Genomic DNA, 25,241 nt, shown 5'->3' on the forward strand with positions numbered 1-25,241 from the left:
GGCTCGAAAACTGAAGTTTCTATAAGTGTTTCCCCAGCAAATTTTTTGAGAAAGGGGTCCTCCAGGAGCGTTATTTAGGGTGTAATTCTTGCGTTTGTTATATACATATATAGATATAGATAGATATAAATATAGATATACTGTATATATATAAAGATAAGTAGGAGCGGGTCTTTAAAATTAGTTCGGAAAGATATTATGAAAATCTGGCATAATTTGCAAGAATCTATCTAGTCTAATATAACTAACTAACTAACTCTATGGCCTATGGAACCCGCAGGTTCAGTGCCGCGTTCACAAAAGCTCTCCACTGACTTCTATCCTTAGCTAATTGCATCTAGTTTCTACTTTGTATTCCTATCTCTGCGAGATCCATCTTAATATTATCCTCCCATCTGCGCCTAGGTCTTCCTAATGGTCGTTTTCCTATGGGTCTTCCAGTCAAGACTTTGAAAGCGTTTCTACTTTCTTCCATTCTAGCTACATGACCTGCCCACCTAAGCCTCCTAGACTTTACGACCCTGACAATGTTGGGTAAACCGTATAAACTATGTAGTTCCTCGTTATGAAGTTTCCGCCATTCCCCATTCTCGTTCCGCTTGGGTCCGAATATTCTTCTCAGGATCCTGTTCTCAAATACTTTCAGTGTATGTTCTTCCCTCAGAGTAAGTGACCATGTTTCGCAACCATACAGAACAACAGGCATGATTATCGTTTTATATATTTTAAGCTTCAAATTCTTCGACAGAATTCGCGACAACAAGAGATTTTGAACCGAATAGTAACACGAATTCCCTGCTTTTAGTCGACATTTAATTTCTTCGTGAATATGATTTTCGTCTGTTAATATTGATCCTAAATATTTGAAAGTATCCACTTTATCAAAAGTATTATTTAATATTTTAACGCCTCCACAATTTGCCGTATTACGGTCCCGACGCACTTCCATGTATTTAGTTTTCTCTGCATTTACTTCTAAACCCATGTCCCTGCAAGCATTTAATAAGATCTCTGCATTTATTTCTACTGTTCTCCTATCATCCCCTATTAAATTTACATCATAAGCATATGCCATCACCTGGTGAATACCGTTCAACTGTAGGCCCTGGTTGCTATCTTTGATTTTCCTTATAGCGTATTCCAGCACAAAGTTAAATAATAATGGCGACAACGCATCTCCTTGTTTCAGGCCATTTTCGACGTGAAAGCTCGTGGACAAAAATTTTCCTACCCGGACTTTACTTTGGGATTCACTTAAGCATATCTTAATTAATCCAATTAGCTTTCTCGGTATTCCAAATTCTGTAAGAACGTTGTACAAGGTTTCTCTCCTAATCGAGTCGTAAGCCTTTCTAAAATCAATAAATAGTTGATGTACCGGGATATTGTATTCCCATTTTTTTTCGAGTATTTGGCGAATGGTAAATATTTGGTCGATAGTTGATCGATTTCGTCTAAATCCGCACTGATAATCTCCAATAATTTCATCTGCGTATGGGGTCAATCTTGCTAATAGAATATTTGAAAGGATTTTATAGGATGTTGACAGAAGAGAAATGCCTCGATAATTATTACAGTCAGTTTTGTCGCCTTTCTTGTGAATTGGAACAATGATTGATTCTTTCCACTGTTGTGGCAATTCTTCCTTGTTCCAGATAAGGAGAATGAGTTTGTGTATCTTGTTCCACAATTTTTCGCCTCCAGCTAAAATTAACTCAGCCGGAATTTCATCCACACCCGGAGATTTGTGTTTCTTTAATTTCTTTATAGCGGCTTCTACTTCTATTCGATTGGGTTCTGGAATATACGGTTCTGCGGTGTGTATCTCCTTTTCTCCACGCACATTAGTTTTTGGCTGCGTGTTCAGCAAATCGTCAAAGAAATCTTTCCACCTATTTAAGAGGCTATCCGTATCAGTGAGAACTGTTCCGTCAGCTTTCTTTAAGATATAAGCACGAGGTTGATAGCCTTTCTTAAATTCGCTGATCCCCTTATACATGTCCCGAATATTTTTATTTTTACTATTATCTTCAAGTTCCTTAATTTTAGCCTTCAAAAAATCCCGTTTCTTTGTTCTAAAAGTTTTGGAAGTTTCCCGCCTGATATCTGCGAAATTTTGTGTAGTTATTTCATTCGGATTTTGTAGCCACCGTAATTTTGCCTGTTTTCTTTTCTCTGCTAGTTTGATGCATTCTTGGTCGAACCATGGTTTGTTCCTACGTATTTCCGCGTGTCCCAATTTTTCTATTGCTGAACTTTTAATGCTATCTCTAATTTCAATCCAAGTATCCTCAACACTAGTGCATTCCGAGTCTTCTAAAACCGAGAATCTATTCGAAACTTCAATCTGGTATTCCTCTCTTACCTGGCTCTCTTCTAATTTCTTTAAATTAAATCTCTCCGTTTTCGGACATTGAGTATTACCTTTATTCAACGATAATCTCTCCCGTATTATCGCTACTACCAGGTAGTGATCAGTGTCACAATCAGCCCCTCTAAACGACCGGACGTCAATTATGCTAGATTGCCTTCTTCTATCTACTAAAACGTGATCAATTTGATTATGTGTTTTTCCGTCTGGTGATGTCCAAGTGTATTTATGAACGTCGCGATGTGGGAATTTTGTACTCTTCACGATTAGGTGTCTAATATAAATAGTTTGTAATATAAATAGTCTAATATAAATAATATAAATAGTTTGTTTGTGTGTTTGTCTGTCTGTATGCGGCCTGGTGACCAGACGAGTGAACCGAGAGTTACCAAATTTTGGTCAGGGTACCTTGGTCCAGGCCCCAGATCAAGACGAATCATTTTTGTTTTCAAAATTCGAACCACGGGTCTCAGGGGACGCTTACAGGGACATGTAAAAGTGGTAGAAAATGGCCGATATTACTGTCGAATTCATAGTTTTCGAGGTCGCTGAGATCAATAGTGATACTTTTATTAGTGATGACTTGCAAATTCACCGACAATTGTATGCTGGCTGGGAGCTAGCTGGGTTTCAGGGGAGCGGTATCCGTCCCCGGTGACCCCCGGCCCAAATAGGGTGAATTTGGAAGTTAATGCGATCAGAGTTTCACCATTGATTTCAGCGACCGTGAAAACTATGAATTCGACAGTAATATTGGCCATTTCCTACCACTTTTACATGCCTCTGTAAACGACCCCCTGAGACCCCCTGGTTGGATTCCGAGACATGTAAAAGTAATCCAAAATGATCGATATTAGTGTCAGATTCATAGTTTTTGCGGTCGCAGAAATGAATGGTAATACTTCAACAGGCGTTGTCTTCCAAATACTGCCCCCATGCGAAGAATGGGTATATTCAACTATCTAATATAAATAAAATAAAAGAGTTTGTTTGTGTTTTTCTGTCTGTGTGCGGCCTAGGGACCAGACGAGTGGCCCGAGAGTTACCAAATTTTGGTCAGGGGTACCTTGGCCTAGGCCCCAGATCAAGACGAAAAGTTGTTTTCAAATTTCGAACCAGGGGAGTCTCAGTGGAGGCGTTTACCGAACCGGCTTGGGAACCAGACAAATTGACCGAGAGTTACCAAATTTTAGCCACGAATACCTTGGTCCAGGCTCCAGACCAGAGTTAAACTATTTTGTCAAATTTCGAACCAGGGGGGTCTCAAGGGTCATTTACCGGGAGATGTAAAAGTAGTAGAAAATAACCGATCTTAGTGTTGAATTCATAGTTTTCGCAGTCGTTAAGATCAATAGTGACACTTCCATTAGCGATGATTTAATTTCAATTCAGCTACAATTGAATGTGGGCCGGGAGTCAGCGGGGGGGGGGGGGGGGATACCGAGACAAGTAAAAATAATCGAAAATAACCGATATTAGTGTTGAATTCATAGTTTTCGCGGTCGTTAAGATCAATAGTGACACTTCCATTAGCGATGATTTGATTTCAATTCAGCTACAATTGAATGTAAGCCGGGAGTCAGCGGGGGGGGGGGGTACCGAGACAAGTAAAAATAATCGAAAATGACCGATATTAGTGTCAAATCCATAGTTCTCGCGGTCGCTGAGATCAATGGTAACGATCACTTGCACTTTTATTAGCGATCACTTGCAAATTCAGCTACCATTGTATGCGGGCCGTGAGTCAGTGGGGGAAGGGGGAAACCGAGACATGTAAAAGTAATCCAAAAGGATCGATTTAGTCTCAGATCCATAGTTTTTGCGGTCGCGGAAATGAGGGTAATACTTCCACAGGACTTGATTTCCTAGAATGCGTATATTCAGCTAATATATATATACTGATCAAAAAATTGGGAATCAGATGAAAACACATGTAAAACTTCTTACGAATAATGTGAGAATACTGTATCTTGTCCAGTTCAGATTAAAATCATGAAAGCCGAACGTGCAAACGAACCGTTTGGAACATATGTGCACGTGATCAGTGACGTGGCGCTACCAGATATAATTTTGTAGTGTGGCGCTGCCAACACATTCCAGCTCCACGTTACCTTTGTTCTCATTGTGTTTAGTGCGTCACAAATCTACGTAGTGAAATTGCGCAACAACGTGATTTGCCAGAATCGTTGGCATGGCGAGCTATCGGCAGGTTGGAAGCTGGTCAGTCACAGCGGGAGGTGGCACATGCCATAGGAGTGGCACAAAGTGTGATTTCCAGATTGTGGAATCGATTTCAAACAACTAGAAGTGTTCGAAGAAGACAAGGACAGGGCCGTCCACTAGCAACCAAAGCCAGAGACGATCGTTATCTCTTGTTAACAGCCCGTTGGAACCGGCGTCAGAATAGAACTCTGCTCCCGCGAGCCTTCCGAACAACAACAGGACGCTCAATATCCACTCAAACGATCCGCAATCGCCTTCGAGAAGGTGGTCTCTACGCACGTAGGCCTATGGTGTGTGACCCATTAACTGCACGACACCGTGTTGATCTAAGAGCGTAGGCGGAGGAACATCGTGGGTGGAGACGCAATGAATGGGGCAATGTTTTGTTCTCTGACGAGTCTCGATTCAGTGTGGAGCCTGATAATCGACGTGTTTTCATCTGAAAAGAGTGTGGAACACAATCACATGTTTGTGCGAGAAAGATCCCACTATCATGGTGGTGGACTGATGGTGTGGGCAGGAATCAGCATTGGTGGGCGTACTGAGCTCCACATCATCCGAAATGGCTCTTTGACGGCTTTCAGATATAGGGATGAGATCATGAAAACTCTTGTTCTTCCTTATCCTGGTGCCATTGGTGATTCGTTCCTTTTCATGAATGACAATACTCGTCCTCACAGAGCTCGGTTAGTGGATGAGATGCTGGATGCGGAGGGTATCGCTCGGATGAAGTGGCCAGCATGCTCTCCGGATCTCATTCCAATTGAGCATATCTGGTATATGCTTGGCAGACGAATTGCCGCTAGGCCAGTAAATCCAACAACCATTCCAGAGCTGGAAGTCGCTCTTCTGGATGAGTGGCACAACATCCCCCAAGAACTCATCGATAATCTGATTGAATACATGCCACGCAGGTGTGCGAGGCTCTGTTAACTATTCGAAGTGACCATATGACATATTAAGGAACAATCAGTGTTTTTGCATTGCCTGTTTGTGAGCAGTTCGAGAGGTGCACACATAACCGCCTTGCGGCATGAGCCATGTGAACAAGGCTTTCCGTGCCCCATTTTTCTAGTGTATTTTACAGCATTCCTTCTTGTATGATATACGAGGGCTATCCAGAAAGTAGATTACGTTTTGGAATAAAAAATCAACAAAGTATAGGAAACAAATTTTATTATATACAGATGAAAGCCACACACAAATACTACTTTTCGACATAGTCACCATTCAAATTAAGGCATTTATCGTAGCGATGTACGAGCTTGGAAATTCCTTCGTCGAAAAATTCGGCCGCCTGCGACTTCAACCACTTCGTTACCTCTTCTTGCAGCTGTTCGTCGTCATCAAAACGCTGCATAGCCAGCCACTTCTTCATTGCTGGGAATAGGTGGAAGTCGCTCGGTGCCAGGTCGGGACTGTACGGCGGATGAGGAAACAACTCCCACTGAAAAGATTCAAGAACTTCACGCGTGACATTTGCCGTGTGGGGCCGGGCGTTGTCGTGAATCAACAAGATCTTAGAGCTCAACATTCCTCTGCGCTTGTTTTGAATTGCTCTTCTGAGGTTTTGCAGAGTTTGGCAATACCTTTGAGCGTTTATTGTAGTGCCTCTTTCCAGGAAGTCCACCAAAATCACACCTTTTCTGTCCCAAAAAACAGTCGCCATCATCTTCCTTGCCGACATTGTTTGCATGCATTTCTTGGGTTTTTGGGGAGAACCTGTGTGCCCCCACTGCATTGATTGCAATTTCGTTTCACAGTTCACGTGTTTCACCCATATTTCGTCACCAGTAACGATGTGATCGAGTAAAGAGTCACCATCCTTATTGTAGGCGTCCAAAAAGTGCAACGCTGCAGCCATTCGCTGATTTTTGTGGTCCTCTGTCAAGATTTTTGGAATCCATCTTGCACAAAACTTGTGGTAACCAAGCTTTTCGCTGATGATTTCGTGCAACAAACTTCGCGAAATTTGTGGAAAACTCAAAGAAAGTTCCGTTATTGTGAACTTTCGATTTTCACGGACTTTAACATCGACTTTTTCGACAAGTTCGGCAGTCACTTTGCTGGGTCTCCCACTTCGATCTTCGTCGTGAACATTGGTTCGGCCATTTTTAAATCTTATGACCCACTGTCGCACTCCACCTTCAGTGATAATGTTGTCCCCATACACTTCACACAGCTGCCGATAGATTTCTATCGGTTTACAGTTTTTTTGCTGTCAGAAACCTTATTACTGCACGCACCTCGCAGCTCGCGGGATTTTCAATTAACGCAGACATTTCAAACCGTCACAGTATCTTAACGGAGCACAGCACGAACCTCTCACTAGCACGGCTAGATGCCGACTGAGCTGCGCAACGCTCTGACCCCAAGATGGCCGCGCTAGCCCCGCCCCTAGCGGACACAGACGAAAACGTAATCTACTTTCTGGATAGCCCTCGTATATGAGTCAAACACAAGCTTATTCATACACTATATTAAGGTCTTGTGTGATATTTCAGCTGAACCCCTAATTTTTTGGAGCATTATATACAGTATATATATATATATATATATATATATATATATATATATATATATATATATATATATATATATATATATATATATATATATATATTGGCGGATCCAGGATATGATCAAGGGAGTGGCTAAACCATAATTTGCAGTTTTATCCAGTGTAAAGCAGGATTGAAGCCCATTTTATGCAGTGTATACTTGAGTGTGAAGGGGGGGCCTATAGCCCCCTTGGATCCGCCTCTGTACACACACACACACACATATATATATATACAATACTCGGTTCCATACTCGCTGAGATGAACAGAAGATGCCGTTTAAATCCACAAATTCAGCACTATCAGTACTGTAAGGGGGATGGTGACATGTAAAGATAATTGAAAATTATCGATATTAATGTCAAAAGTCATAGTTTTGGGGCTACATAAGTTCATTGGTGACAGTTTGGGTGCCCTTTGTGTCCAAAATGAAAGTATTCTCCCCGTGCGAAGAACGGATATTCTGCTAGTCTGTAATAATAACTAACGGAAGTTCCACTTAATATATTTCTCGCTGCTCAAATTTACTCACTTGTGCGATATATGTGTGTAAAGTAAAATTAAAACCTGTTGCTTTAAGTATTTTTCCGTTAGCAAAATACATTGTATATACAGTAGGACGTCGATCCTAACGTCAAAAATCCGAACGCGATCCCTAGAAGCTTTTTACATTTTGTCTTAACGCTAGCGATAAACAAAGTGTGTCCATCGGCGTTATGTGAAGTTAGTGTTTTTACAAAAGTTCATTTATATGTAATTGTTTATCATGTATTTTTATTTTTATTTTTGCTTAGACCTATAAGTTTTAAGTGTGACTTACAAAAACAGTGTTATTTAGAGTACAAGCAGGTTCTTTAGAAACATTAAATGTAAGTAGCCTTACGTACGATATTGTAATGTATGTACTGTACTGAATAACCACTGTATCGATAGAGGAACATACCGTACAGTATATGCAAGTCTAAATGGCATTTTCTTGGTCATTTTCGAAAATCCGAACAACCTGTGGTCCCAATTAGTTCGGATTTTCGACTTCCCACTGTATATGTTGCAGACATGTTACAGCAAGTAAGATTACTAGCATCAGGCCAACAAATAGTTTTTAAACTATATTTTCCTGTTTTTGCCAATATATCCGAACAAATTATTTTTTCTAATGATTTCAAAATTTCCGGAATTTCACATAGAACAATGAAGATATCTCTATGCAATATATGTTTGATTTAACATATTTACTAAAATGATTCTGTGATTAACAAAAATGATGATTCTGATAATACCCAAATTTTCCGTTTTTTCCCCAGCTCGGGAAAACCGTAAAAAACTGTTTTTTTACCCAAAATTTCCGTTTTTTCACAGGCCTTCGCAACACTAGTCCGAACACACAGTGCACCGAACACTCCTAACGATGGCGAATGTTAACACCACGACATCGGCAACTACAACTGAAATGAGCACGTGACCATCGCCACTAGACCTTGGCACATTGGCAGAGCGTTGCATTGTCTGATGAATACCTATATCTTCTTCATCATGACGATGTGAGGGTGCGAATACGTCGTGTTCCAAGGGAACAGCTCCTTGACATCTGTACTGCGGGACGGAGACAAACTGGGTGCGGCTTAATTATTATCTGGGGAACATTCAGGTGAGCATCCATGTGTCTAGTGGAGCTCGAGCAAGGCACCATGACGGCCGAGGCGTCGCACGCTGCTTGCAGACTACGTACACTCCTTCATGACGGCCATGTTTCCCATCGGTAGTGGCATTTTTCGACAAGATAATGCACCATGTCGCAAGGCCAGGAGTGTGATGGAGTTGTTCGAGGAACACAGGAGCGAGTTCCAAATGATGTGCTGGCCCCCAAACTCTCCGGATCTGAACCCAATCGATCACATGTGGGATGTGATTGAACGTGACGTGAGGGTGCATCACCCTCTCCCTGGAATTTACGGGAATTGGATGACCTGTGTGTGCATATGTGGTGCCAACTCTCTCCAGCGACACAACGAGGGACATTGCGACCATGCCAAGACGCGTTACCGTTGTTATTCGTGCCAAAAGGTGGACATACTAACAATTAGGTAGTTAGTCATAATGGCCTGGCTGATGTGTGTGTATATTTTAACTCTATTATGTCTCGACTCGAATTCGAGTCGAGTCGAGACACGAGTCGAGACAACATTTTCTCGAGACGAGTCGAGACAGGCTTAAATCTCGACTCGACTCGACTCGTGCACATTCCTAGTTCAAAATAATAGAAGGTGTGCACCCAGAATAATGATATACATTTTTATACAAACTAGGAAAGAGATATGTATTTTTATGACCAAGAGTATGTGTTAGGAAATTTAGGGGAGTGCGAGGAGCGTTGGGGGTGTGCAGATTACTCCCTGGACATAATATCTACTTTTACAGCAGAAGTTGTAAACGTAAAAATATAAAGAAACTGCTGAAACATTAAATTGAGAAAATATTTGCTCATGCCCGAAAATTTAATACAAACTCTTCATTTACTTGTTAGGGAGGGGCGATACCCTTCCCTGTGGAGTTCATGGATGTACCTGTATTGCAATATGTTGCGTGTACTTGACAACCAAGAATAGCAGAGCCATCTTTAACGGTACAATAGCCACTTGACTGGGAGCTCCGCGAGCAGAATGGAATGTTAATTACATGTATTAGGAGCAAAATTTAATCATAGGGACCATAACAAACTTGTTTGCTCTGGGGCCTAATATGCTGTTAAAACGGCAGTGGAGAGTAGATTAGACTGGAAAGTAGAGTAGACGGCACTTTTTTTTTTGTCCGTCGTCCCGCTAAAGGGTTTTGCCCTTTCTTCGGGTAAGTGCTTTATATAATTGGTCGGTCTAAGAGGTGCACAAGTATATAATATTTATTTATTTATTAAATACATATACACAGAGAGGGGATGGAAGGGTGACAATAACATCTAATGAAGTACAAGCATACTATAAGCATGAGACAGCAATATTGTAGAAAATAATAAGTTTATTACCATGTAGTGCGGAGTTAAGACGAGTGCAAAACTGGAATGAATATGGTACAGGAGGCAATATGGAGAGAAGTAGATGAAGATGAAATGAAGTGCTCTGAACGCCACATCACAAGGTATTTTTTAGTACAGACGAATGCAAGTTATCTTCTGTTCCTGGGGCGATTCAGGAACTGATGGAGACAGAGGAAGCCCATGTTAATAGGTGGTTACGGTGCGTATGATGGATATATGAATGATGAAAGCTCACGTGGTTCGTAGATGTGAAAGATTTCGGGATCCACTACACCATCATCGAGTTGCAAATGATAAAGAGTCATGAAGTGCTGTAGGAGAGTATCAACGTAAGCTGAGGGTGCGTCGTGATCCCGATCGTACCGTAGGATATCAAGTAACATGGGATGCTGCTGGTCAATTCGCTTGCAAAGTACGAAGCTTTTCGAGATTGTGCAATAAAGGTGGAAAGTCAATCAGCTCGTAAATTAACCGTGTCGTATGCGGTAAGCTGATGCGATGTGCTAGGCGTAGAGCATGGCGCTCTAGGATAGCCAACTTCTGATAGAATTTGGGCGGTGCAGATGTCCAGGCAGTGTGACCGTATGTTAATGTACTGCGCATAAATGCTTTATATATATGAAGTACTGTTAACGGTTTTAAACCCCAGGTTGTACCAACTAGGCGCTTGAGGAGGTTGAGCCGATTTTGCGCTTGGCGTATGATCTTGGTGAGGTGTGGGGTCCAAGTAAGTTTGGAGTCAAATATGACACCAAGATAAGTAAGAGTATTTGACGGCACGACAGGTGTATGGTCTACTTTTAGGTTTAATCGACTTGGATTCCTGTAGATACGTGAACGGCGTCTACGTGACAGGAAAACAATAGCCTGAGTTTTGGTAGAGTTAATACTTAATCGCCATACATTACACCTGTCAAAGAATGCATCAATTGCCGTTTGCATAGTTTTACTAATGGATTGTACTGTGCGGGCTGTCGTAAAAAAGGCGGTGTCGTCAGCAAACTGAAATATGTTGATGTTGTTTGTAAACACAAGGTCGGCAACATACAGTAGGTATAATAAAGGAGACAGTGACGAGCCTTGAGGAACGCCAGATTGGATGAAGATCGGATGAGATGGTGTTCCGTTAATAGAGATATATGCTAGTCGCCCTAGTAAGAAGGAAGGGATGAATCTGATGTAAGAAGATGGTAAAAAATAGTTATGGAGTTTGTATAGTAAACCAGGGTGTCAAACTTTGTCGAAAGCTTTTTCTAGATCAAAGGCTACCAGACAAGAAGGAAAACCTGTGTTGTATTGATCATAAACAGCCGTAGATAGTCGTAATAACTGATCCATTGTACTAAAATGAGGTCGAAAACCGGCTTGATGAATAGGAAGTGGATTATGAGTTGCAAGATGAGCGTGCAAGCGGCGGTCTAGAATGCGTTCTAATATTTTGCAAAGGCAACTGGTGAGATGAATAGGGCGATAGGACTGTACGTCAGTTGAAGGTTTGTTAAGTTTGGGAAATAGAAGAACTTTCGAGTATTTCCAGTCGATTGGAAAAAATCCAGTTCGCAGGATGAAAGTATATATGGCACTGAGAAAAAGTAGAAAAGCAGGTGATGCTTGCCTGATGAGAACATAGGTAACAGAATCAAAGCCTGGTGCAGTGTTTCGTTTACGGAGCAATGTTGGGCGAATATCATCTGGTTAGATCGGAGTGGTAAGTTGATTATTGGGCTCTAAAGAGTGGCTAATAGATGGGCGCAGAGAAGCAGATGTTGGATCTGTACGTCGGTTTATTGAATTTTGTAGGCGCTGCGGTGTATGCCAGCCAGGAAGAGGTGTAAAAATATCTTGAAAAAATGATGCAAACGTATTCGCTTTATCCATATCAGTGATCACTGCCTGATTATTGTGAACAATGGGGTATGGTGTGCGGGATACTGTACCGGTGAGTTGATGGAATTTGCGCCAATATTTACTGGGGTGTGATTCACTTGCAAGTGTGTTGCAAGTTTGAATCCAATGGCGTTTCTTATAGGCATAGACGGCATTAGCACGGGGCGCCCTTAAGTGCGGGGACCGATTGGGAGCAATCGGTCCAATCGGCTTAAAGCCGGCCCTGACTACAGTATAGTCTGGCTCACTCTTGGTTAGTCCCTCGTCTTAATCTTAATTTTAAAATCTTAATTGTGCAAATGCTAAGAGAAGAATATCTTACCCTTATGTTGTCTGTATTCAAAATTCACGATACAAGCTACGTGGCGCCATCTGTGGAGCAACTTTTCAGACAACTATCCTTTTTCATAGAAGTTTATGCCTCTGGTGGACCCCCTAAACATGCTTTAATTTTTATAAAAAAATTGCTAGGCTGGATTATACCTCAAATGGAATATTTCTAGTCCAGGGACAAGTCACTTTGTGAACAGTGGGGGGTTTGATGCACAACTCAAGGAAAACGTACGAAGTAAGTGAAACGTAAGATTGAGTGGAGTTGAAGCAATATTTCTTGCAGGTGTGGTCCAGGTTTCGATTTTGCGATCATGCTTCCGTTAAGCACTAGATTCGTGCTCGCATAGCATTAACAGTGAATGCTCATCGGCATAGCACAACACTCTAGATCAGTAACCATAAAGCAAATATTGTAAGGAAAATAGCTTTGGCAAGATTTGTCACTGCCTTTCTTCTGCTCAGATGCGCGCGCTTTGGAAAGTTGACCCTTAACACTAAAAGTCATAAAACCTAAATAAAGAAAGATAACGACGAATGGTTTTAAAAATAACTTCAATCATTTTTCAATATTTTTCTCGCATTGAACCCCATCTAACTTGAAAAATAAAAATGTTTCTCACTAGTAAACTTTTAGCTATTGCATTGCAATCAGTGGCGTATTTAGGGGGTCTTCCGGGCTTAAGCCCCCCCGAAACCTTACTTACTATAGTAAAGTATATGAAATATCTTGCAGAATTTTCACATTTTCAGGCAAAGCCCCCCCTGAAAGTTAGCAAAGCCCCCCCCCTGAAAGTTAGCAAAGCCCCCCGAAACAAAACCGTAAATACGCCACTGATTGCAATACTATACGCACTTTTTCTTACATTTTATTTTTTATTTTAAAACTCAAGAAGTTTTTTGAATGCAAATTTTGGAACATTGCCACCAAATATGGTGTTAATAGCTGTATAACTTTCAAACTTCGTGTGTCTTATAGGTAGCTCCGAACTTATGACGTAATATATTTAACGCGAAGTTAGAATTTGAAATTAGCAAGATTTCACTATTTCAATTTATTTCAATATTTGAAAATTCTTCTTGACATGAGAAAAACAGATTATTTGATAGAGAATACAATGTTATACAATAATCTATCCATATCTAGCAAAAACCTATTTCTAAAATTTACTAAGTTTGGCAACAATGGGCATAATGAAAAGCATTGCTATTTACTCCTATAAGAGTGAGACGATATATAGAACAAGCCTACGCTGTCAATCACCGTCCAGTTCGAGTTAGCCATATAACCTGAACGCCCGCAAAGAGTTTCGAAACCACTGTTCACCTTCAACAACACTTTGGGTCTTATGAATAAAGTGGAGCAAGGTGAGCATGCTCCAGTATTTGTGGAGTTTACTCCTTTTGGTATGAATAAAGAGGAGCAAAGAGAGCATGCTCAGGGAGAGGTTACTCAGTGCTGGAGCATGGTCTGAAAACTATCGAGCATGCTCACATTTCATATGAATAAAAAACGAGTTCGTGCTCGCACTTCGGAGTACTGTCTCCAAAAATCTGGAGTCACCTCATTAGCTGACTCAAGCCGTGCAGTGAAGGTGTGTTGTGAAAATGGCTGCATTCATGAATTTACAACGACGTAAAATATACAAGGAGCGCAGAAACACGTGGGAAGTGAATTATAAAACTCTGTATCGCTTTGATCAAGAAAACGTGAAGTGGTTTTCCTAGGTGCAACAAATGAAACTAGAGGCGGGGACAGAGAATGCGAATTTTTTTGAGATATTTGAGTGATCCAGGGTTTCAAAGTGGGGAAGGGGAGGATATAGGTGTGGATCAGAGTACGGTGTCCGTGACATTTGCAAATGTTCTAGACAAAATAATCGAAAAGGCTCCCCTGTGGATAAAGTTCAGAACAACTGTTGCTGAACAGCAGGCAGAAATGAATAAGTGGCGCCAAAAATACAATTTTTCCTTTGCCATCGGGGTCATCGATTGCACACATGTGAAAATTAAACGGCCTCATGTACACGCGGAGGAGTACATAAATCGTAAAGGACGTTTCACCTTGAATGTTCAAGCCACTTGTAATTGTAACGAGGAATTCACGAGCGTTGATGCTTCCTGGCCAGGTTCGGTGCATGACTCCCGAATATGGATGAATTCAGCTGTTCGTGTGGTCATGACAGAAAACAGGTCAGGAGCCTTGCTTCTGGGCGATTCTGGATACGCCATTGCTCCTTGGCTTATGACTCCTTTCCAAAATCCAGCTACAGAAGGAAAAAGAGATCAACAACTGCTTCAAAGGAGAACGAGTTATAATAGAAAGATGCTTCGTCAAGTCAAGCAGCGATTCCCTTTACTGGAAAATAAAATACGATTGGCGACCAACAAAAGTGCCTTCGGTGATTCTAGCCTGTTTTGTCCTTCATAATGTGGCTAAATATCTGAAAGACGGCGAGTTTTACGTTGTTGAGAGAGCGTTTGAAGACGATGACGACATGGAAGAGGATAACGAGGGCATCCCGCGCGTGAGACAACGTGGGCAACAAAGGAGAAATGAAATTGCCAGGATGATAGTTGGTCATTAAAATGTAAGAGCTTTCATGAAAAGTACAGTTTATTTACAGTAGTAGTTTGTCAAATACTTGATATAAAATATTCATGTTATACTACAGACCTAGTAATCCTTATAAATCTTATAGCATCTATGAGGTTTTATAGAAAAGTTCAACACAAATTTCTTGAAATAAATGTCTCTCTCTCTCTCTCTCTCTTTTTTTTGTTTCATTTATGTCCGTTGACACTTCTTAAAATAAATAACAATACATGCTATTCTTTTAAAAATAATATTGCAGAAATAAGTGCAGTTGCAGACTGCTTGCTTCGTCGTCCCAGCGCGGAGTGGAGCAACCTCTATGAGCATGCTCGGCTTCTGCAAGAGTAAGCTCTCAAAACTATTGATAGTTTTTATTCATACGAAATTTTTAGAGTTTGCTCACGAATAGAGCATGCTCACCTCAAGTGAGCTGAGTCTAGGCTCCATTTTATTCATACCACCCTTTATTGCAACTATAATGCTGTCTAGGACATGCAATGTGGGTTCTCGATTATTAGAAACGCATATGGCCCTATGTGCGCGCTTTTCCTTATTTCCAAGAGTATTCTAGGCTCTGCTCATGTTCGACGGACGCTCAAAGAAGCTTATCCAGACAGCAAAAAACATGTACTACATACACATGTAGTGCACATGTACTATTCCCCGCTTTCACATTTGCATCATACTTGCACATGTGCAAAGACATGGATAAGTGTAAAACTGTACGTGTATAATACATGCCGTATACTCGAATCTAAAACGCAATCTTTCTGCCATAATTTCAATTACAAAATTTGGGATGCGCATAAGCGGTGTTAGGAATTGTCTGCGGTGGGGCAGACCTGGAGGGGCAAACCCTCAAGAAAATCGTGGAATTTTTATTTTTATGTTATAGGTGAAAATTTTTTTGTCAAAAAGTTGGGGGGGGGGCAATGATCCCCATAACTCCGACCATGGGAGTGCGTCTTGGAATTGTTACAAAATCGCATACAAAGTGATAGTGGAAGTTTGTGTTCAAACAGTAAAAGTGCTTAAGCAGGATGTCCTCTCTTCACATTGTAAGATAGTACTGTTATTCTCTTTTAGATATTGACATTTAAATGTTTAGTTTGAACAAATAAACCCGTATGATTTGATTTGTATTGTCACATTCTTAGTTGCTTCATTGGATATAAAGGATACGTCTTAGATTTGAATACAAGAAATTGACACAACTTTTGAAGTTTAGAAATGGGAATGCGTCTTAGATTCCAGTATATAAGGTTTACTACACGTAAAACTGCTCGGCGTGTGCAGCATTTGTGCAGCATAATGTGCGCATGAACGCATAGCTGCACACGGGTGTAGCACTTCTATTAATTCGCTTATACATATGCATTGTTTTTTAAACGGAACATGCACCCATGCCAAACACGTATCTGCTGTCTGAGTATTCTCCTAACTGTCTCTTCTCTACGGTGAAACCGGATGGCGGATCTGTGGTGCAGTATGCAGCAATTTACTGGTATTCCATGAATTCTGTTGTGGTATTACTGCCAATGATTATTTGGACATTTTAAGTGGATGTCGTGACTCCTGTGGTATAGATTTTTTTTTGACAATGACGCAATTTTCGAATATTACTATGCATCAATTCCCACTAGTGGAACTGTTCAGAAGTGATTTCATTCATGAATGAGAAGATGGATTTTTTTGAACTATTAATTTATTAGTTTTATCCTACAAATTGAAAATTAACGTTGAACTTTTAATTTATTAGTTTATCCTACAAAATGAAAATTAACGTTAGAATACAAAAGTGTTATATATTATACTATATATATACAGGGCCGGATTTAGCATTTTTGCGCCCCTAGGCCCAATAATTTTTTCCGCCCCTAGTCTGGTTAAAGTTACTTTCCTAAAAACCTTTATTAAAAAAATATATCAGGCCTATATGCTAATTGCTTAAACATCACTCCATGATACAATTTTATCATTGCAAGTTTTTTGAGGAATTTACTTGGTTCTGGGCTTAACAAAATACCGTTAATGTATTAACAAACGATTGGTGAACTTTACCAATAATTATTTGTTCCAATGAACTTCTAAATCAGAATGCTTTATTAGCCTGATTTTTTTAATCAATTCAAAAAATATGTTAAGTTATGGCTATTTATTTTTATTTCTAGATATTTTTTATTTTTTTTATCTCGGCCGTGCACCCCCTGGGAGCTTGCGCCCATAGGCCCGGGCCTATTAGGAAATCCGGCCCTGTATATATATATATATATATATATATATATATATATATATATATATATATATATATATATATATATTCGCACATATGCTTGTTATATGTTTTTGAGTTAGACCATGGTAAATATGTATAACTTATCACCTACTCTAACATCACAGGGTACTATACTAGGTTATATGATCAATGTTCCTTTGGAAATGAGAAATAAATGAAAATCATAAAATTAAGAAACATTTGCTAAGTCTCTATAGAGAACAGGAAATTTTGCCCATTGAAAGGTTAAACCATTTTTGATATGAAGAGCACTGCTTAGTGCTATACTGAGGACAAAACTTTAGTCCTATATCTTTATTACCTGCATTTTCATATTGGGTTTTCGTGACAATGCTTTGCATATAGGCATATGAAAGGAAAGACAAAAGTATGAATATCAGAGTTCTAAACCAAGAAATGTTTCCAAATCATTTACCAATAAAAATAAACCATTGTAATTATAAATGGGAAAATGCCAGTCTGTGATTCACGCTAAGGTATACAACCTTTCTTAAAATATTGATAATGTTAGTTATAGAAAGACAAGAGACATAATAAGAATCAAGGGCGCCGATCCTGGGGGAGCCGAGGGGGCCCGGCCCCACAAGGTCATGTGGGCCCCCCTATTGTATTTATGAGTATGCAAATATTTGGCATAAATTTGAGTGCAATTTGTCTTAAAATCTTCATCTATATAACTTCTGCATCTGAATGAGCCAAATTTAGAGAGAAATCTGCGCCCTTGATAATAATTCCTTACGGTAAACGGTAAACGCCTCAGTGCTTCACGCTAATTCATAATAGTAAAATCATACTGATAGATGTCGCTGTGTGTACTATCACTGGACTTGACTGCCTGCCTGCCAACTTCTAGTAGACATTGCTGTCCGCGGAACTGTTATGTATACGAAATCCTTGAATAATTGCATAAATAGTGTGGTACGGAGTTCAGGATTATTTATGAACAAAACTAAAATAAAACAGTTAAATAAATATACGAAATTAAAGCTTTAACTAACCCTTTCCGGTCGGATGATTCCAATTGGAACCACCTACATTTTTCGCTTTCATAGCTCAAGTACGCAGCAAATGTTTCCAACTAGCATGATACGACGTAATTTCGTTCTTTGCTGATAGACTGCAGCTGTTTTTTTTTTTTTAATTTGCTTTCAGTTCATGAACTAAGTGCTTATATTCACCAACTCATAGACCCACTCATAGACTCTCAGGCCGTACTAATATATATAGAAACATGAGATTTTGACAACAACAAACTCCTTTTGTTATGAGAACAATGATTTTTAAAATACGTATAGCTAAGCTAGGTAAAGGGAATTCAAAGCGGTTATCTCGAACTAGGTTTAAATCATTTTAATTACAGGTTACACCCTAAAGAGTACATGGAGTTCAAGATTTATGCAGAAAATACAGTATTTCTCGAGCCCCTCAAGTTAGGAAGATGAAACTGTATATAGAAAATACTCAAAGCAAATAAGGGGACAGGTGATCCAACGTTTTTCAAAACTCCAAATGGGCGTACTCAGGTTGTTCAAAATTTGTGGCAAAAATTAGAGTATCTTATTATTATATTTATTATCATTATTATTGTAATTACATTTATATTGAAATGTGAATCCTAAAAGGGGGGAGAGGAAGGGTTCAAATATTTTCTATAATCATATTCTCTCCGTGCGAAGATCGTGCATTTCAGCTAGTAAACTTTGTTTTACACATCTTGCTAGTAAACTAATAATGGTTTTGCGTGTCTTGCTAAATTCTTCCAACGAACTTTTCTATCTTGAAAATGGATTTCAATCAGTGATTATTTCAAGAGGTGGTTCCATATTTCCGATTGTGCTTAATGACGATTACTAATACTTTGGCAATACTATTTTTCATTCCTTGTATATTGCACGTTCTCAGGGAAAATCGGAAATAATAACTGATTTCCTTTACATTTTTTTTTTAAAAGAATAGGTAATGGCTTACCGTACTTATCGAAGTTTCAATATTTTTTCTTAGTCATTGTGATATTAGCAAAGTATGGACAGCATGTTGAACATTCTTAATCTATTCAATATATCGCAAGAAGATGTGAAATATGTGATGATGTGCAGGCCCGTATCCAGGGGGGGTCTAGAGAGGGCCGCCCCCCTAAATTTTTGCTTCCCCTGTAAAACTTTCACGGTAGGCTTGAAAATGAACTATAATATGATTGGATCTGGACCTTCCTAACTTCAGCAGAGCCCTCCTACATTTTTGGGCTGGCTACCGGCCTGGTGACGTGGATATTTGATGATTAAACGTGATTTCGAAACTTTTCTGAAGGGAATACCCACTTAGTTCTTTATCTCGCTGCAAGATGGCAGAAATATATACATGTTGTTTAGTGACATCTGCAGGAAATCGCGGGAACTGTGAAATCCATTCTCCGTAAGAAGGCTGAAACCATTGAAGATGTGCTTGAATCAATCTTCATTTCTGCAAGCATATCATTTATTCGGAAAATGTCGTATCTGAAGTGCATTACCTACAGAAAACTCCCTAATAAATACAATTAAAAAAACACACGTTCTTTCATAGATAACAAGATATCCAAAATATAAGAAAATTAAAAATTCTTTTTCTTAATCATGCGTTATTTATTGCAGTATCGTAACACAGCTTTAGGTGCAAATTAGGAATAACGAATACTGTTTATAAGATAATAATTAAAAATAGTTCATTTCTTGCCTAATGACAACAAATACTCAATACTATTTTCCCTTTTGTGAAATATACTACTCTTGTGTAATAATTAAAAATCTGTACTAGAGAGAGTTGGTTATGTGGTTAGTGTACGTGTCTTCGACACGGGAGATCCGGGCTTGGTTCCCGATGGAAGCCCATATGGTTCGAATTTCACGTTAAGCAGTAATCCGCACCTTCTCATATAGCTTCAGGCCTGCAGCCACTCACAGAAATTTGTGGATAGGGGGCATAAATAGCGAGGGGCACAAGTCGTTAAAAATTCTAAACAGGTTTGTATCAATAATTGTTAAGATTTTGTATCCGTCGTAACCATAATTCTCATTCTATCTCTTCATTCTGGCTCCCTAATCAATAATAATAATAATAATAATAATAATAATAATAATAATAATAATAATAATAATAATAATAATAATAATAATAATAATAATAATAATAATAATAAATGAATCTTTTTTTGAAACCTATATTGTCCCACTATATATACAAAATGTATAAAGACTAACATTTCTGTTAGATGCTTGAGAAGCTTCCTATAATCAAATTGTATTTATTCAAGTATATTTTAAGTAGTTCAGCGTGTTTATAGTAGCATAATGGAACTATCAAGTTTAGTTATCAACCTCTTCAAGTTTTCTTTTTGGCACCATTTCTTTTGACTAAATATAATTAAACTGTCTTTTCCTTAAGCTGAGTGGGCTCTTAACTGTGGGGGCTCTTAATACTACTGTTATTAATTTAGGACTTTATAATGAAGAAGTATTATATTATATTAAGTAAGCATAATACCTTTTACTTTTAAAATTATTTAAATATTAATGTCCGAGATATCTAACGAGATACGTATTTAAAAAGAACTAATATGAAAAGTACGAACCATGCCACTAAGCTCTCTCGTTCCCATTTATTAAATTAAATCAAGTATGCTGTAGTTATTAATATAACATTTATTTGTGAAATATGAAGGAAGTTATAATAGACGTTTTCGGAAAACTTTGCAGAAAACTTAGCCTCAAAACTAAACTATACTCGTCATTGACCTTTTACTTAAAATAATATGTGCATACTATACGGTTGTTATTGTGTTTATTTATAAACTATGAGCAAAATCTTATGAATATTTTGTCCTTTTTAGAAAATCGTCTGGAAAAGCTCATCCCAAGAATTAACTACTCATCATGGATTTTTTTTTATTTTTAAAAGGAATTACTTTCACCATAATGTAGGGTTGCTTATGAAATATGAATGAAATCGTCTGAACAGGGTTTTGAGAATATCATTGGGAAAAAATGCCTAAGAATGAAATACCATTTTTGTATATAATCAGAAGAAAGGCATGTTACATGATTGTTAATGAAATATTTATGAAATCTGAACAAAATGGCCTGAGTATTTTTAATAAAACTCGCCCCTAAACCTCACCCCAAAAATAGGCTATTGCTTTTGGATCTTTCCTGAAAATTACTCCAGGAGAATGTTACAGGATTGTTTATATTTGTTTATGAAATATGAACAAAATCATATGAACAGTTTTTGAGAAAATTATCTGAATAAAATTCATTCTGAAGAGTAAAGTACTCCCCTTTAAACGTATTCAGGAGAAATGAGGAAGGTAATTATGGTGTTGTTAAGGAAATATATATTTATGAAATATGAACAAAATCGTTTGAGAAGTTTTTGAGAAAATTGTTCCAAATCAACTCACCCCAAACCACTTCTCATGATTATAATCTCCTACATAATAGTGCATTTTTACGTATACAGTACACAGAGCAACTGTTTCATCATAAAAAAAAAACTATTTTTATTAGAAACGAATGACATGCTTTTTAGCTCCATAAATCCTGTGTTTTCTAAATTTTTCGAAAATTATGCATGATAATTTACTGTCAAGATGTGATCTAGGCCTAGTGATTGATATATGCTTTTTATAGACAAACAAAAATTAAAGTTCAATGTTAACCATTATTTTGGACTCTATCTTATTAATAATACTTTGTACTATCGTCTTGCTAATGCCATAACGAAATGTTTGATGAAGTACACACTCATCAAACATCAGTTTCATTCTCAATAGTTGTTTTGTTATAGTACATCGATTTCTAGGTTTACAAAAATAGTTTTTCCTTCGCTTTTTCAAAAACTTCACATGAAGATTCACACACACCCATACCATTTTGTTCAACTTAGTGACATTTATTGATAGTTATGTGTCTCTCCATGTTAAGGAATTGTTTCTTATTGTTGCAAGCGTATTATGGGGGTTCATTATACAAAACGGTGTTGCCCATGTTACGAGACAGTTGATGAACGTGCATTTACTGTCATCACGCCAGCAATGTTGACAGTACTTTCACATCGTACATGCAGGAGAATCATACTGTTATTTAAACGGTGGTGTACATACAGACACTCTGGAATAAATAGTAAAGAATGCCCACACTATCTCTAAGTTATCCTCTTCCATAATTTCACATTAATACAATTCGACCATCTATGAATATGTGGACACACAATACGGGGTAACAGGACTTTGTGATCACTTTGTGCATGAGGTGCAGATTAGTTCATTATAGAATTGGCACCAAACGCATGGATATACGTTGTTTAAGGTTAATGTTAACACACACACATATGCACAAAATCCATAATATTTAATTTATTCATTTCAGCTTATAAATTACACACAAAATGTATCAAACATTATTATTATTATCAAGATTATACAAAGTCTTTATAAAAAAAAAAAAACATCGGAGGTCTCGGAAGGAAAATGTTTAAAAAATGCTTCTTCGTCGATGGTCGTTGTTTCTTCTTTGTTATTGGTTGATCTAATATTGAGGTACTCTAATCTGAAATTAAATTAAAATGAACGTTATGTAATATTTACTTTAATATCTGGTTGAAAATTATACTCATTATTTACAGTAATAATATTTAGCAACATTTTGACAGTACTATTCAAAATAGCAGGAAGTTTTAGACTCCAGAAAATGTATATCTTGGTCACCTCGTAGAAATTACTTACCTGACAATTATTATACTGAAAGAAACGGGAAATTATTATATTAAAGTCAAACTTTCTGTCTTGTTAAGAATATTTTCTGATAACTAAGTCTCACGAAAATCTGAACTATATTGGGTGGTAAAGGGATATACTTTTGTGGCAAGAGCGTCATTTTAGGTTTTGTTTGGAGAAAGATGGGGTAGAGATTCTCCACCGACATAAGAAGTTTGACTTTTCATATTAATAAATGTGCTGTGCCGTACAGTATCTCAAACTTGAAACTCTGTGGAAGGGTTGGGGGAGGGAAAGAGAGAGCGATTGCATTCTCCAATCCTCTAACTGATGTTCCTGTTTTATGGGGCTTTTAATATTTTCCAAGCTCCAAATACGCCAGTGAACCGGGTCTCTGGACAAACCTTGACTTAATATCTGTTCTTGTATTTTAAATACAGTACAAAATATTTGGCTTTGTATTTGAGATAAGAAAACATTGAACGACTGGCAACCTGATTTCTCGACTCCAGCTGGTGTCAGTGTTGGTGAATAAGTATTGTCAGAATCCAATATTTAAATATATAAAATTATTTCAACATTTGCCTAGTGACACTGAGAGAAAACCTTTTGTTGAATCCATCCCATCATCTAATAATTCGAAGCAAGAACGCTAATTCATCTACATCCAACTTAACATTCCCTAATTGTGTACTTCAAGCTAAATAATATGAATAATAAATAGAAATGATTAGTGACAAAAATAAATGAATTGAGGGAATAATAAAGTAGGAGGAAAAGAGAGTGAGAGAAATTTACACTGATTTAGACTGATTATTACACCTCCAAATATGACGTAGCATTATAGAGACTAGATATGGATTAGATGACACATTTAGAATATGAAAATATAGAACACTACATGACTCTTTTTAAATTATCTAGGTACATTGGTTCAACTATGTTCTCAAATCTTGTAACCTTAAGCCGTTTCCCGACTTGATACAATAGTGAAAGTTTCCACAGTGACGTAATTCGGGTGACAAAACTATATTTTATTGTTACTTATATATACACACAGTAGACTCATGACTATCTGGCTCGCGACTCTTCGGCCGTAATATCCAGCCTACTTACAAAGAAAGAAAAAGTAATAAAATGTTGAAAAAATGATCTAACCGTCTTTTACTCTTCTATTATCTACTTGGGTAAGTGGAAAAGACGCTGGGTCACGGAAGAAGGCTAAAAGGGAGATATAGTCATCTATCAAGGACTTGTTCAAAAAATAAAAAATTTAAATTTTGACTCTTTTTATCCTAGGCCTACCTTTCAACTTTTATGTAATCGTTTATCGATGAACAGTAAAATAAGTGTAATTTTTTAAAGTAAAGAATTAGACCTACGATTCACTTTAATGCTTTGTTTATCTTAAAATTGTATGTATGCAACTTGTACAGTGTGCATCATTTTATGTTTTCTGCAATTAAATTGAATATTATAAAAATTATCTTAAAATTTGTACAATACTTATGTACTTGGACTTTATTTTACTGTAACAATTTTTTAAAACATACAGTACAGTATATAACGAACATTCGTAAAGTACTGATTTGTACAGAGATCAGAAAATATGAATAATAGAGGGTTTGGTACAAAAAATCTGTTTTTAATGGTAAGCGTGGAGAAGGAATTAAATAATTACAGAACTCCGACCTATCCTGCTATTCTGTTATTTGACCTGCCAATGCGCCACACTAAATCGGCTAGTCCTGAGTCTATTTACTTAATAGTTTAAGTTATTAATATTGCTCTCTACTAACTATATATCCTATTTCGTTACACAACCAAAAATGCTATGAAAATGACATGTACAGCATAACACCCAATGAATCTTCGGAAATCATGTTTCAGATTGTGCAAGTACGATAGGCTTCAAGAAATTATTGAATGTGAAAACGTCTTGTAACGAAAGGTGAAGAATTAAACTGTACAACAAATCTGAGGGCATGTTCTGTTCTTTAATCGAAAACAGGCGATTTTAACTAAGTTAGAAATGTTAGATCGATAGTCTGTTAGATAGGAAATGTTAGTCCCTTTTTTCCTAACATGTATTATTTATATTGTGCAATCACTGATTTTGTTACAGAGACATAGGACAGGTATTTTATACATACAATCAAAAGTCTTTAAAAGTTTCTATGGAAATGACAATTGTGAC

At 37.9% G+C, this 25,241-nt stretch overlaps 1 protein-coding gene across 1 annotated transcript in view; it reads right to left on the bottom strand.

Moving 5' to 3' along the window:
- Positions 1-22,662: 22,662 nt before the first annotated feature.
- LOC145676651 (uncharacterized) overlaps positions 22,663-25,241 on the bottom strand; it is a 30,761-nt gene continuing 28,182 nt past the window's right edge. The window contains exon 3 of the mRNA XM_081747496.1: positions 22,663-22,877. Within this exon, the coding sequence (XP_081603622.1) occupies positions 22,857-22,877 (21 nt within the window). The 3' untranslated portion in view covers positions 22,663-22,856. The remainder of the gene's footprint in view (positions 22,878-25,241) is intronic.

The sequence above is a fragment of the Thermobia domestica genome, chromosome 2 (genome assembly GCF_964235325.1).
Source record: "Thermobia domestica chromosome 2, izTheDome1.hap1.1, whole genome shotgun sequence".
NCBI classification, from domain to species: Eukaryota; Metazoa; Arthropoda; class Insecta; order Zygentoma; family Lepismatidae; genus Thermobia; species Thermobia domestica.